The sequence below is a fragment of the Eurytemora carolleeae genome, unplaced genomic scaffold (genome assembly GCF_000591075.1).
Source record: "Eurytemora carolleeae unplaced genomic scaffold, Eaff_2.0 scaffold1091, whole genome shotgun sequence".
NCBI classification, from domain to species: domain Eukaryota; kingdom Metazoa; phylum Arthropoda; class Copepoda; order Calanoida; family Temoridae; genus Eurytemora; species Eurytemora carolleeae.
The window spans coordinates 1-14,805 of NW_019397388.1; the positions used below are offsets into that span (position 1 = coordinate 1).

Below are 14,805 nucleotides of genomic sequence, written 5' to 3' on the forward strand. Positions count from 1 at the left end.
ACAAAGAAAAATTAAAAAATCTTATAGAGAAGAAATCAATTTAAAGATTTAAACAATTAAGACAAGTTACTCCAGACTATAGTTAGTGAAAGAGGCGTTATAAACCCTGAAAGTCCTCCTGGGTTTTGAGTTTTCGACATAACTTATTTTTAATTTTAAGTAACTGCTTTGATGAAATAAATAAATGAAAAGATGGGTTATAAAGACATTGAACAAAATCCAATAAATGAATAAAAAAGTTGATTATGAAATTAATTTATGAATGATTATATGAACAATCTCAGTGCTATAGTAATGTATAAATGATGGGTGAAAGAATACATGATTGGGTGGATGTATCTTTGAGAGTTTCCTTTGGGAAATGCTCTTTCGTGTATCTAGAACTTTAGAAGGAATGGTTTTCAGTTCATTGAATGATGGGTTGTCCTTCAATGATAATAATATCGACGTTTTCGGGATTACATTTTAGGGATACTTGGGCATTAGAATGATGAATGGAACAACTGGGTTTTGGGACGTAAAAAACAGGGTTTCTAGATCTATCATTTGGGACGTGATGCTTCGTGGGACTAGGATATTTAGTCCCACGGGGTTATTTGAACGTTTTTAGGATATTTGGAACTACATTTTAGGGATTATTGGACATATGAATTACGAATGAATAAACGAATGCTCTGCCTGAACTGCTCCTGGTCCTGTGTGCTGCTCTCTAAAGTATCGAGCAGCTGCGGGGATATACAAACATTAGCTTCATACAGCTGCGAGGCTGTTTTGGATTTAGAGTCGAAGAGATAATAGCAGCTGTCCCTGCTGCTCCAAGCTGCTCTCTGCTGACTTAAATTCTCCTGAAGCATAATTTGAAAATTAAAATTAGGTTTTCTACAGTGGGACCCATTAAATTATGGAATTATAGAAATGCGACATTGAAGATTATATGCATGAATCTAATGATGTTATATGAGTCAATAGTTTCACTCGTGGATTGGAAATTAATCGCTAAATGGGGGTATATGTACAACTGCACAATTACTATGTTTTATGTTCCTTGGAGTATTAAAACCCATAATTTGAATCTAACAGTCGTCTTCCTATTTCACCGTTGTATGCATTATGGGTCTCACTGTAATAAAAACGTAAACAAATCTATTTCGTACATTTCTTTTCTGGTTTATGGTTTTAAATTTGAAAAAATACACTTTTCAAACTTTGAAATGAACCTTGTTTCGTGCTATTTAATGGAATTGAAATTGTATCTTACATAATTTTATAAAAAAATAAAAAAATTCAGACTCTAATTATTACCTTAGTAGATATTAAACTTGAACCTTGACTGCATCTACAAAATATTTTTTATTTCAAAATTTAATTTACTTTTTTATTCTAATTTTTCTAAATTTTTGATTATTTTATTTCAAAATGAAGTTTAAAACTAAAACAATATTTTCCTTCTCTGTAAATCAGATTCCCTGAGAATCCAAGGATGCTTTAGACTCTCTTCAACAGTGCTTCTTTTCCTAAAATAGGATTAGTTAAAGAGACTGATTTCAAAACTACTTCTTTTCCTAAAATAGGATTAGTTAAAGGGACTGATTTCAAAACTACTTCTTTTCCTAAAATAGAATAAGTTAAAGGGACTGTCTACGTAATTTCAAGTGACCATTCCTTCAACGAGTTTATGCCTTATTCACAACCGTACCTGCTTGATATTATAAAGATTTTTTATGTTTTTTCAAACCTTGGTAGAAAACGAACAACTGATTTATCTAGTGGGGGAGGGCGGGGGCAGGCACTATGGGGAAGGGTTGACTGATTTTTTTTTTATACTATTCCATTATAATTCTATTCTAGGAAACTAAGGGGGTGGCGCCACGTTATCTCTGTCACTTCCTTCATTCTTTGACCCCTTTTATTCCCCTATTCTCCTATTCTCCTATTCTCCTATTCTCCTATTCTTCTATTCTCCTATTCTCCTATACTCCTATTCTCCTATTCTCCTATACTCCTATTCTCCTATACTCCTATTCTCCTATTCTCCTATTCTCCTATTTTCCTATTCTCCTATTCTCCTATTCTCCTATTCTCCTATTCTCCTATACTCCTATTCTCCTATACTCCTATTCTCCTATTCTCCTATTCTCCTATTCTCCTATTCTCCTATTCTCCTATTCTCCTATTCTCCTATTCTCCTATTCTCCTATTCTCCTATTCTCCTATTCTCCTATTCTCCTATTCTCCTATTCTCCTATTCTCCTATTCTCCTATTCTCCTATTCTCCTATTCTCCTATTCTCCTATTCTCCTATTCTCCTATTCTCCTATTCTCCTATTCTCCTATTCTCCTATTCTCCTATTCTCCTATTCTCCTATTCTCCTATTCTCCTATTCTCCTATTCTCCTATTCTCCTATTCTCCTATTCTCCTATTCTCCTATTCTCCTATTCTCCTATTCTCCTATTCTCCTATTCTCCTATTCTCCTATTCTCCTATTCTCCTATTCTCCTATTCTCCTATTCTCCTATTCTCCTATTCTCCTATTCTCCTATTCTCCTATTCTCCTATTCTCCTATTCTCCTATTCTCCTATTCTCCTATTCTCCTATTCTCCTATTCTCCTATTCTCCTATTCTCCTATTCTCCTATTCTCCTATTCTCCTATTCTCCTATTCTCCTATTCTCCTATTCTCCTATTCTCCTATTCTCCTATTCTCCTATTCTCCTATTCTCCTATTCTCCTATTCTCCTATTCTCCTATTCTCCTATTCTCCTATTCTCCTATTCTCCTATTCTCCTATTCTCCTATTCTCCTATTCTCCTATTCTCCTATTCTCCTATTCTCCTATTCTCCTATTCTCCTATTCTCCTATTCTCCTATTCTCCTATTCTCCTATTCTCCTATTCTCCTATTCTCCTATTCTCCTATTCTCNTGGAGTATCATGCTAATCCAAGAACCTGTCAAAAATCTAGTTAATTTGATACAAAACATGATTTTCTGTCATGTTTGCACACTGTTCAGTGTACAAATGTAAAATTAGAAGGAGGAGGATTTAAAAACTTTACAGGAATACAGAATGTGATCCCAAATTTTTAAACCACAAATACAGTTGTAAACAGTCTAAAGCTATTTTTCAAATTATTCACTATCTTGTAGTAGAGCCAGGAGGGACTTGGGGGCAAGTGAAACTATGTGTTTTTTCTAATACAGGGGTACTCACTTAAATGACGACCACAAACTCTGTCAACATGGCTATATGAAGGGTTACTTCGGTCTTTGCTTTAAATATATATGTTACTTTAACATATTTTAATTAATTGGCAAAAAAGATCAAGTTTAGGACCTATTGTATTTAAGAAATACGAGCTAATCATTCTCTGAAGTCTCAGCATCTCTTTGTTCAAGACAATTATTCTTAAATTGTTGCAGCGATGTGTAAATTATCTTAAGTTTTAACGAGATGAAAGAATTTCAAAAATTTAAAAAATTTAGAATAATAACAAAGGGTCCCTTGTCAACTAAAGGGAAAGACCAGAAAACTAAAAACTCAATCTTAAATCAACATTAATATATAATTGATTAATAATATGATTATAATAATATGATTATAATATAATTCTTCGTTAAATAATTGCTCAGAGCTAGGAACTTTTGAATGGTGGATATCGTGATTAATGCCAGATTCACTCTTTTTCTTAATCTCGAAATTAAATAATGCTTGTTCTCCTCGTGAATTTAATCTCCAGATTAATTAACCGATCAGAATTAAGGATATCCCATTCTAAAGTTTTCAGCTCAGATTTAATTTCTCTCTCCGTTTTTGCAAACTCTCTCTTTCAGGTTTGAAAGTTTCAAATTAAGAATTCGCTTAAACTCTTCACATATAGGCAAGTGTGAAAATCTATAAAATTAGAAATACTTTTGCATTTTCAAACAATATTAAATATATCAAAATATCAAAATATCTAAAATACCAAAATATATTATATTAAAAATAACCAAAATAACCAAAATATCAAAAATATGAAAATTATCATAAATATCCAAACATCAAAAATATCAAGAATATTAAAAATATTAAATACTCACTCTTTCTCTCGAACTAAGAGGTGATCAATAAAATCCTTGGCTTCGTCTGAAACCTAAAATTTTTTTTAAAAAGATTAATCAACATAAACATTAAAAATCTTTCAATGAAAATAATACTAAAAATGAATTGTATGCCGTCGTTAATTTGATCTCTTAAAGGGAGTGAAGACATAATTTTAAGCGATTCTTCATTTCCAAAGTGGCATGTCCGATTTACAACGCACGTTGATTTAACGATTCTGTCAATATTCCAGTAAGCTGGGACTTTCGATCACAGTTTGGCTCGTTAAACATAATTTTTAACCTTTTTTCTTAAATACTTTTTTGTCGGTATATGCATTTTGAATGAAAAAGTATAGAATAAACAGTGCGTAAGGTAAAAGATTGTTGAATTATAGAACAAAACATATTTGATTTCAAATAGAAGAAACCGAATGCTACTCACTCTGGTTAGTCCGGGGTGAACGGTGACATTTTAAGCCTTGTTTCATCAAGAATGTATAATGAAACATGCCCATTTATTGATCAGAAAACGCTTTAAACGGTCCTGTTGTGAATCGGGCATGCCCCCTTTTTTCCTAAGTGGAGGGGCACTTGAAATTACAATAACAAACAAAACTCCTGTCTTATTATTGCTGGTGTTTACAGTCGGATTCTAGATGAGGTGGATATTGTAAATTTTTAGATTGAAAATCAAAGATATTTCAATCATCGACTTTTAAAAGAATACTGTTGCGATTTGTTGATGGCAAATCTTCTTTTTGGCAAAATCTATTTGAAGAATTGTGATAGCTTTTTTTTAATTAATTAAAAGAATTAAAATTTATAATTCTATTGATTTTCAATGAATTTCGCACCTTTTCAAATGCTTCATCTTCGTAATCAAATTCTGCAATTGTAACATTTGCCATTGTCTCAAGATCGGTATCTCCCATAAATGGAGATAATCCAGAAACCCTGAAATAGGAAAAATAAAAGGGACTGTATGTAAGGGACGTCTCAAGGGTTCTTTATTTATAGGAGCAGGACACTATGGTATCCAAGGTTGTAATGCAAGGAAAGTTAATTGCTGTCGCGTATACTCTGCGTACATATTGAAACCAGTTCTCTCTGGGCGGAATTTGTAAACAAGATTAGATGCATCAGTGTTTGTCTAGTATCCGAGGAGGTTAAAAGCATAAAATTTTGATAATTTTGATAATTCACATAATAGTTTCCCATGACCAGAATATTCCATTGATTTTTTTTGTGAAAGATGGATCCCATGTCAGGCTTCGACATCCGTCTTGTGTTTACATTACCGCCCAGTGACAGTACACTGCAGTACAAAAGATGCGTACACTTCTGAAATAACTTTCCTTGCATTACATCCTTGGTGGTATCCATAAAAGCTTTGTATGACCAACAAAAAATGATTTTATCCATTTCTTATAAACTTTCTTTTTTAAATCTGCTATTACAAAAGTGACTTACGGATTTTTCGCTAGAGAAACAATGGAGGCAATTGAAAGAACTTTATAAGCTCGAAAAACGACAATATCTTCCACGTTATTTTTCAGATAAATGTTTTATTTTGAATTTTTTAAATTCAGTTAATTTTTTATTATATATTTAGTTTCGGATAATTTTCAATAATTCAGATTCGTTAAAATTCTTAATATTAATAATATTACGTCTGTAACCCTCCCCTTCGCCCCCCCATCTCGGTCCAGCAGAGGGTCTTTAATTCAACATAAAGAAAATATTTGCAATTCATCACTTTTTAAAATTCATATTTCGATTCGTCAAAAGATCATTCAGACGTCAAACTGCTTAATCTGAAAAATATTATCACCGAGGACGGAAACTCAAATCTTATGCTAAATCTGGGACGAAAGGGGCTTACTCAGGAGGGGGCTTTGTGTACTGAGCCCCGGTTTCCTCTAACGGTGGGGGTCCCAAGCCAGCTGGGAACTAAAAAAAGATCCCGTTGGTTTTAGATAAAATCTGATCAAAAAATGTAGGATGACTTTAGAAATAATTGTCTGAAAGTATCCCCCCACCCCCTTCCCCTCTCCTACTCCTAGAGAAAAATGTAAGTCAGTAATTGTTTAAATCTAGCTGACAAGGTGTGTTGGCCCTCCTATCCTATCTCTATACTTGTATAGAGACCCTAAGCTATCTATCAAACCCTGAACAATAAGACAAGTCATCCTGAGCCATGATCTCAGCTGAAACCAGGACCCTGATTAATCTTTAAATCATGTAAATTCATTTTTTTTTCAATTTACACCGCAGTCATTTTTGGTGTCGAAGTGTCTGAGCTTTATAATGAAAATTCTAATTTATTTAAAAAATACTTACAGAACGTAGCAGATCACTCCTATAGCCCACATATCAGTGCAATATCCTTTTATCATTCAAACTGGATTTTTTCCTTCAATTTTTCAATTCTTCTAAATAATCCTCCCTCTTTCTATCACACCCTGCCACCTATGTAGAAGATGATTAAAAGTTTTACAGTAAATACACCCCTGCCCTCTCCCTCTGAAAATGCTGAAAAAATATCATGTTCGAATGCCTATAGGCTCGAAGTTAACTATCTCAGGGGCCACGAACTCCGGAGTTCCGAACAGTATCTGAAGTTTCTTCTCGGGTTCGAAGCGTCGAGCCAATCCAAAATCGATTATCTTGATTCGATTCCCAGTTCGGTTGATGCACAGTATATTCTCGGGCTGAAAGTAAAAACAAGATTTTATTATTGATTGATTGCTGATGATTGATTGATTGATGACTTGGGATATTTTACTCCTGCACTGACATTGTCTAAACGTCATGCTCCAAACTTATCTGGAGGGAAGGGGGCGGGGTATCTAACCCGCCCCCCCCCTCCTCCACCTTTTAAACAGTTCATTTTAAGTTGTGCAATGTGCAGCTTTGTGCAAAAATACTTTTTTCAGGTGATTCTCCCACATTTAGACGGAACCTGTTGCCACCTTTTAGAATTTGATCTTTATATTTAGGAGATTGAGTGAGCAGTGATGGTGAAGCAAAAAGTAATCTTTTTTCTCGAAAAGTTAAACAATTTATATTAACCTTTTCTTAATAATACTGGCACGGCAAGAAAACTTGGAAAAAGAAGAGAACTTTGGACTAAAAGTATAATATATACGTTGTTTTATAACCGATCAGAAGAAAAAAACAATATATTGACCAACCGAAGTAAAATCAGTGTTAACCAATTTTAAAGGCATGTTTAATAGATCGACCTGGCTCTGGTCTAAAGCGAAACCACGAAGGTATTTCTACTGAAAGTGCGTGGGATATTACCCATACTGATCCCCTCCCCATGATAAACCGTCTCTAATGTGTGGAGAAAGGGGGGTTATTGTTGGCAAAGCCTATGGTAGCAAAGCCTTAAGTATGTATCTAGATATGAGGCCTATTTGATGCATTTAAATGAAAGTTGAATCGATTTATATAAGGAATAAGAATATGTACAATAAAGTGCTGCAAAATCAAAATGGCGGACACCCAAACTGACGGGTGAACACCTATTTAGCGCAAATGAACTGATGCCTTTTTAAAGATGGTGGTTGAGTGGGAGGTGACGGATGATGTTTTTTTATTGTTCTGCTGTCAGTTACACATATTTAATCAGACCATATTAGGGGGTAGAGAACTAACTTGTCGTACACAATAAACACTTGTTAGAATTAGAGTAATTAATAACACTTTCTCCATTTGTTAAATACAGTAAATATAATCTTTAAACTTTTATTTGGGACTGGACAGCAATCTTTATATGCTTGTATACAATTAACTTTAGAACAGTCGGGGCTGTACAATAATCTTTATATGTTTGTATACAATTAACTTTAGAACAGTCGGGGCTGTACAGTAATCTTTATATGTTTGTATACAATTAACTTTAGAACAGTCGAGACTGTATACAATAATCTTTATATGTTTGCATACAATTAACTTTAGAACGGTCAGGGCTGTACAGTAATCTTTATATGTTTGTATACAATTAACTTCAGAACGGTCAGGGATGTACAGTAATCTTTATATGTTTGTATACAATTAACTTTAGAACAGTCGAGACTGTATACAATAATCTTTATATGTTTGTATACAATTAACTTTAGAACGGTCAGGGCTGTACAGTAATCTTTATATGTTTGTATACAATTAACTTCAGAACGGTCAGGGATGTACAATAATCTTTATATGTTTGTATACAATTAACTTTAGAACGGTCGGGAATGTACAATAATCTTTATATGTTTGTATACAATTAACTTTAGAACGGTAGGGGCTGTACAGTGTACAGCAATCTTTATATGTTTGTATACAATTAACTTTAGAACGGTAGGGGCTGTACAGTGTACAGAAATCTTTATATGTTTGTATACAATTAACTTTAGAACGGTCAGGGCTGTACAGTAATCTTTATATGTTTGTATACAATTAACTTCAGAATGGTCAGGGATGTACAATAATCTTTATATGTTTGTATACAATTAACTTTAGAACTGTCGGGACTGTACAGTGATCTTTATATGTTTGTATACAATTAACTTTATAACGGTCGGGACTGTACAATAATCTTTATATGTTAGTATACAATTAACTTTAGAACAGTCGGGACTGTACAGTAATCTTTATATGTTTGTATACAATTAACTTTAGAACGGTCGGGGCTAAATTGACCAATCGATCAGTCCCAAAACTAGAAAAAATTGTTATATAAATATTGTATTTTTGATTTTTTTTTGATTAAATACCAAAAAGACAAAAAAATCTGCAAATTTTTTTATTTTCTGATATTCTTGCTATTTTAAGAACTAACTAAGAAGAACTAAGAGGAAAGAGTTAAAGACAGATCAGCAATAAGATTTTTTTTAAATAAAACGTCGGACAAAGCATGTTTTTTAAAACAAAACAAGTAAGAGTTTGAATGTTGATGTTACTTTAAGTTTGGTTAAGATAATTAAGTTTCTTGAAAAACCTGCTGAAAGAATTGTTTGCTCCCAAATTTTGCATTAGATAAAAAGTGAAAGGAGAAAATAGTTTTAAAAAAAACGTCGTTAACCTCAAACAAAGGTCGAGGGGGGGGGCACAATATCTTGAGGGGAGGGGACATTATTTAGAAGTCAAGTCCTCACTGAGCATTCTATTGTTAGCAGTAAACAATCTTAAAATACATCTGAAACTAGATCATAGATAGCTATAGATTAATTCTTATGTACTTCGACATACAGGGGTATGTAACTTTAAGTCAATTTAAAGAGTCAAATACCCTTCAAACCTTGTTCTCAGCAAAAATGATGAAGATAAAAGTTATTTTTTTGAATTTTGGTTCCTCTTGAAAAATGACAAAAACAAAAAAAGAAATTAGCAGACTTTTTGAGTAAACCGCAATATCTTTCTCGTTGTTGAACTTGATAGGGTAGCGTAGTAAATTAAACTGTGTAACAATATATTTATTACTAAACTAGTTTGGAAACCCAGCTATGCCGGAAAATAAAATTTCTTTTTAAAAGTCGATCCAATTAAAATTTGAAGAAATCCTGAAATATTATCAGACAGACAGATATTACTACTTTATGTATAATATACATTGTATATAGATATATGTGTTTTGTGTATAACTAATCTGTATATATATATATGTAAATTGCAGATATCTCAAGTCTGTGTTTTACAAAATCTTGATTTATATACATTCCTTTAAATTGGACAGCACATACATCATATCAAATCTCAGTGTTATTAAAATTGTAAACAAAGAACAATAAATGCCAAAATCAAAGCAGATGCTACAATTGTCAAAAAAAAGATGAATTGATTTTGCGTCGCAGTGACTGTATATATAAAGTACAAGGAGAGTATACAGAGGGGGGCAAGGGAACAATGCCCCTCCCCCAATTCAAATCTCATGTTTTATTCCAAGGTTGAAAATATTACATATTACATAGCGGATTCACAAAGACACCATTATCTATTTATCTTACTTTGAAAAGATTACAGTTACAATTTGCAAATCTGTATATCCAAAAATTGATACTCCGCGATTTTTTTTCATCTATCGGTCGAATGGATTAAGAATATCATTTTTTGAAATTTTTCTAAAATGTTATTCTCATGAATGTTATCGATGTAAATATAGATAGATTTGAATATATTAAATATTGAATACATGATTGCATAATTACACATCAATTCCATCATCTTAGATTTACATATTTTTCAACAAATTATAATAAAAGCCCCAAACTAAATTCTATAGNTCCAGAAACCCCCCATCTTTTCAAAAGAGAATAAAAATGTCAATTATTTACAATTGTTTATTGGAATTTGTGGGATGTATTCCAACAACATTTTGTATGACATAATTATGAATTAACCAAATAAACTGCGAATTTAAACAAATAGATTAATAAAGACGTGTACAGTCGTCTTCTAAACCTCATCCTTGGTGGGTAACCCTGTGTATTGGTTCATTATTAATATAGTTGAATGATCTTAAAATGATTATGATTTCAAGTTACCCTCCATTTAAAAATTTCCCCTGTACTAACTGTCAATCAGCATTCTATACTCCAACCTTTCTCTGTTTGTTTGCCCTCTACTCCTGTATGCCGAGTCCATTAGCACCTGATCCTACGATGGTTCAGACATGTGTCTGTTGTCTATTCTGAACCAATAGAATTAGTATGGCAGTAACATCTATCTTTCTATCTATCTCATTATCCAATTAGAGTTATGAATCCTTTAATTGGCGCTATCAGTAAATGGAAATTTTTACTTCTACTGAAACTATAGTGCTTACTTATAACGGTATACCTTTAAAACTTTATTTGAGCAAAAATTTCTTAGATATTCTTCTTTTTTATCTAAAAATTTGAAATTTTTAATTGCGGTAACTTATGGAGCAAAGACTAAGAAGAGAATATCCAGAATTGAACATAATTTAAGAAAAACGGCACCTTCCTCATCAGTGTTGCTCATGTAAGATTGAAAAAGCAGCGTTTAAATCTCTGAATCTAGTGACGTTGCCCTTGAAAGCTTTGTCTGATCAAATATGAATTAGATTTCCAGATTTTTATTCTATTTTCTTTTGTGGTTTCTCAGAATTTCTTGCTTAAAGGACACAACGGAGACATTATCTGAACTTAACAATGTTCAAGTCAGAAAAACGACATTTTCTTCCTCCGTTAGATGATATTATGGTTTAAAGGATACCGTTGTAAATCGGGTATTGCCATTTTTACATTGAGGGCACTTGAAACTACGCTGACAGTCCCTTTAGTCACACAGAGAAACAACAAAATTATTTTTGTGAGAAGATTGTTTTGAATTACCTTTGTATGACAGTTTATCTGATATTGAGGTATCAGTGTAAATATAAATAGAATAATTAGACAGTGCCTATATAAGTATTACATATATGCATTATATAATATATATATAATTCTGGCAATATACTCTGATTAGATCTAGCATGTACTCCATATACAATTATTAGATATTATTCCTGCTTCCATTCCTTAAATCATACATTTCCATAATATGTATNCAAGGAGAATTGAATAGAAGGAGGGGGCGATAAGGTTTCCGTACACTTTGCGTAACAACAATAATAAAGATTGTAAACAATAACGCAAATGATAAACAGACATTTGGCGCATCTCTGGCGTTAGATGAAGATTCACCGTATACTAACTCATGTATGTTTACATTAGATCGGCTGCCTGTCTTATTGTTGTTACGCAAAAACTAGTTCTTCAGCAGTCCTAAAACGTGACAGCAAAGTGTACGGAAACCCAATCGCCCCTTCCTTCTATTCAATTCTCCTTGGCCTGATATACGTTTACATTTGCACATCATTTTAACTACAAACAAAATTGGCTAATGATTGAAATGTTTCACGTGTTTGATAAAATTGCGTAGATAAAAAAACGGTAGGCACGTGTCACGTACATATATGTACGTGGCACGTGCCTATAAATCTTCTATCTATCTATTAAAAGGAACTGTAGACGTGATTTAAAGTGAGCCTCAGTTTACTAAAATGGCACGTCGAATTCATATCGGCGAATCGGACATGCCAAGCTTTTTTTTTACAAATGGTTCATAGAATTACAAAAGAAGTATCTAAATACGATTAAATACCAATCTGAAGGACAAATTCCGTCTTATATGATAAAAGAAAATTGAAATTTCACATTTCACTATTGTCTAAAATACATCTGAAACTAGATCATAGATAGCTATAGATTAANGTTTCCCCAATCACGTAGTTTTTTTTACATAACTTCAAAAGTATTGGTCTGTTAAAATTTTCTGATTTTTCCCATCCTATAGCCTATCATTTTCCAGTTTTTTTATATTCGTCATTTTAAAAATGGCAATGGCCCTTTCACAACGGTACCCTAGTGAAACCTTCATCTTATCAATTATGTAGAAGATATTGTCGTTTTTCTAGAGTTAAAAGTTATGATATTTCCTATTTGTTTTCCTACAGGAGAAATGTACAACTCAGTTTTGTAGAGTAGAGAAACCACAATTAAAAATAAGATTTAAATGTTTATTCAGAATACTTGACAATTGAAATTTACGTTAATATTACATGAAATTATCATTTTTGTTTTGTTTTTAAATTAAAATTGAAAATAATCAGTTTTTCAAAATTATACACACTGATATCTAATTCATACTTGATCAGACAAAGCTTTCAAGGGTACCGTTGTGAATCGGGCATTGCCATCTTTGCATGTAGGGTCACTTAAAATTCCCCTTACGGCTTACTTTCCCTTTAATAATGACAGATGTACATTGTACATGGTATAAGCTGTACATGTAATAATTTACCTTTAAATCAAGATGTATGATAGAACTTCTGTGTATGTACTGCACACCTTCAAGAATCTGCTTCATGAACACCCTGTATTAGAAAAACATTAAACACCCTGTATTAGATAATACAAATTAGACGTTTATTAAATAATCAGATATTACACTACCTGCAGGCTCTTTCACTTAGAACAAATTCTTCATCAATTACTCGATCAAATAGTTCTCCGCCTCCGATACTAAACAAGCAATTCATTAATTTCGCCTCAAATACAAGATCAAACAGTTCTCCGCCTCCGATACTAAACAAGCAATTCATTAATTTCACCTCAAATACAAGATCAAACAGTTCTCCGCCTCCGATACTAAACAAAAATTAATTAATTTCGCCTCAAATACAAGATCAAACAGTTCTCCGCCTCCGATACTAAACAAAAATTCATTAATTTCGCCTCAAATACAAGATCAAACAGTTCTCCGCCTCCGAGACTAAACAAGCAATTGATTAATTTCGCCTCAAATACGAAACCAAAAAATTATTTGTGTCGCCTCCGATACTAAACAAGCAATTAATTAATTTCGCCTCAAATACAAGATCAAACAGTTCTCCGCCTCCGATACTAAACAAGCAATTGATTAGTTCACCTCAAATACAAGATAAAAAATTGTTATGTCGCCACCGATACTAAACCATAAATTTTTTAATTCTACATTCGCTACTTAACAAGAAATTTGTTTTTTCCGCCTCCGAGAGTAAAAAAGAAATTGATTTATTTCGCCTCCGATGCTAAATAAAGAAATGTATTAATTCCACCTCCGATACTAAACAATAAATTAATTAGTTACGCCTCCGATACCAAACAATAGCTCAATCAAAAAACTCATCTCTAACAAACACAAACTAATTTGGTTGATTTGCCTCTGAAACTTGAGAAAAAGTTATAATACGATGAATTTTCAACTTTACTAGCTTGCTATATCATTAAAGAGTTTAATTTCTACACTGCTGCTGCAACAGAAACAAAATCTTTATTTTGACAAATCAACAATGAGTAAAGGAACAAACATGCCTTTTGGGCTTTAAGTTGATAAGAACATTTTCCTTTGTTAACATCATGAGATTACTGTACAGTTTATTTAAAGAACAATGAATATTTCCGAACGGTTTTAATTCTATTTTTTCTGAAAAACAACTTAAAAATAACTCAAGGATAATTTCAGAGTAGATAAGGAATAAAGGAATTGAGTTTTTACCACAAACTCCGATTTTCTAATCCTGATATCTTTACAATCTAATCTCGTAAACCTTTGATATTTCAAGCTATAAATTCTGTTAGGTTGAATATTCAAAGTTTGAAATGTTAAAGGTTTAAACCATTCGGTTGCACAGATATAGGGATTCGAAAATTTGAGTTTGCGGCAAAACCTCAATTCCGTTGTCAAGATTTTTCCCAATTATACGAGAAAATAAAAATAAAACCATCATTTTTACAAATAAAGGCTTAAAGGATAATATGTAATGCAAATTTTACAAATTAATAGCGATTAACTAAATCAAAAATTTTGTTTGATTTTTATTCTTAGATTTTATTAAAGAGAATATTGCAATCCAGCTTTTAAAGGATGTAATTGCAGTTTTCGCAAACACTCTCTTTAATCAAAGGATCATTTTATGCAAAAAATTCCTTTAAACTTTAATTTTCAAACTTACTATTCCATGATGAGACACATCTCATTTCTTCCATTATCGTAAGCATCATATAGTTGTAATAGCTTAGTACTGTGAAGAGAGTTCATTATATCTACTTCACGTTCAACATTTCGTCTAGATTATAACAATAATAATAATAATAATAATAATAATAATAATAATAATAATAATAA

At 32.3% G+C, this 14,805-nt stretch overlaps 1 protein-coding gene across 1 annotated transcript; it reads right to left on the bottom strand.

Annotated features, from left to right (window-relative positions):
- Positions 1–678: 678 nt before the first annotated feature.
- On the bottom strand, positions 679–14,743 carry LOC111714020 (myosin light chain kinase, smooth muscle; the record flags this gene model as incomplete). Its single annotated transcript, XM_023489018.1, is given in 10 exon segments — positions 679–845; positions 1,303–1,336; positions 1,446–1,514; positions 4,081–4,133; positions 4,938–5,037; positions 6,424–6,469; positions 6,641–6,794; positions 12,940–13,012; positions 13,092–13,160; positions 14,633–14,743. Coding segments are annotated over 10 exon segments (851 nt in total), but the record flags the coding sequence as incomplete, so codon positions are not given.
- Between the last annotated feature and the right edge of the window lie 62 nt (positions 14,744–14,805).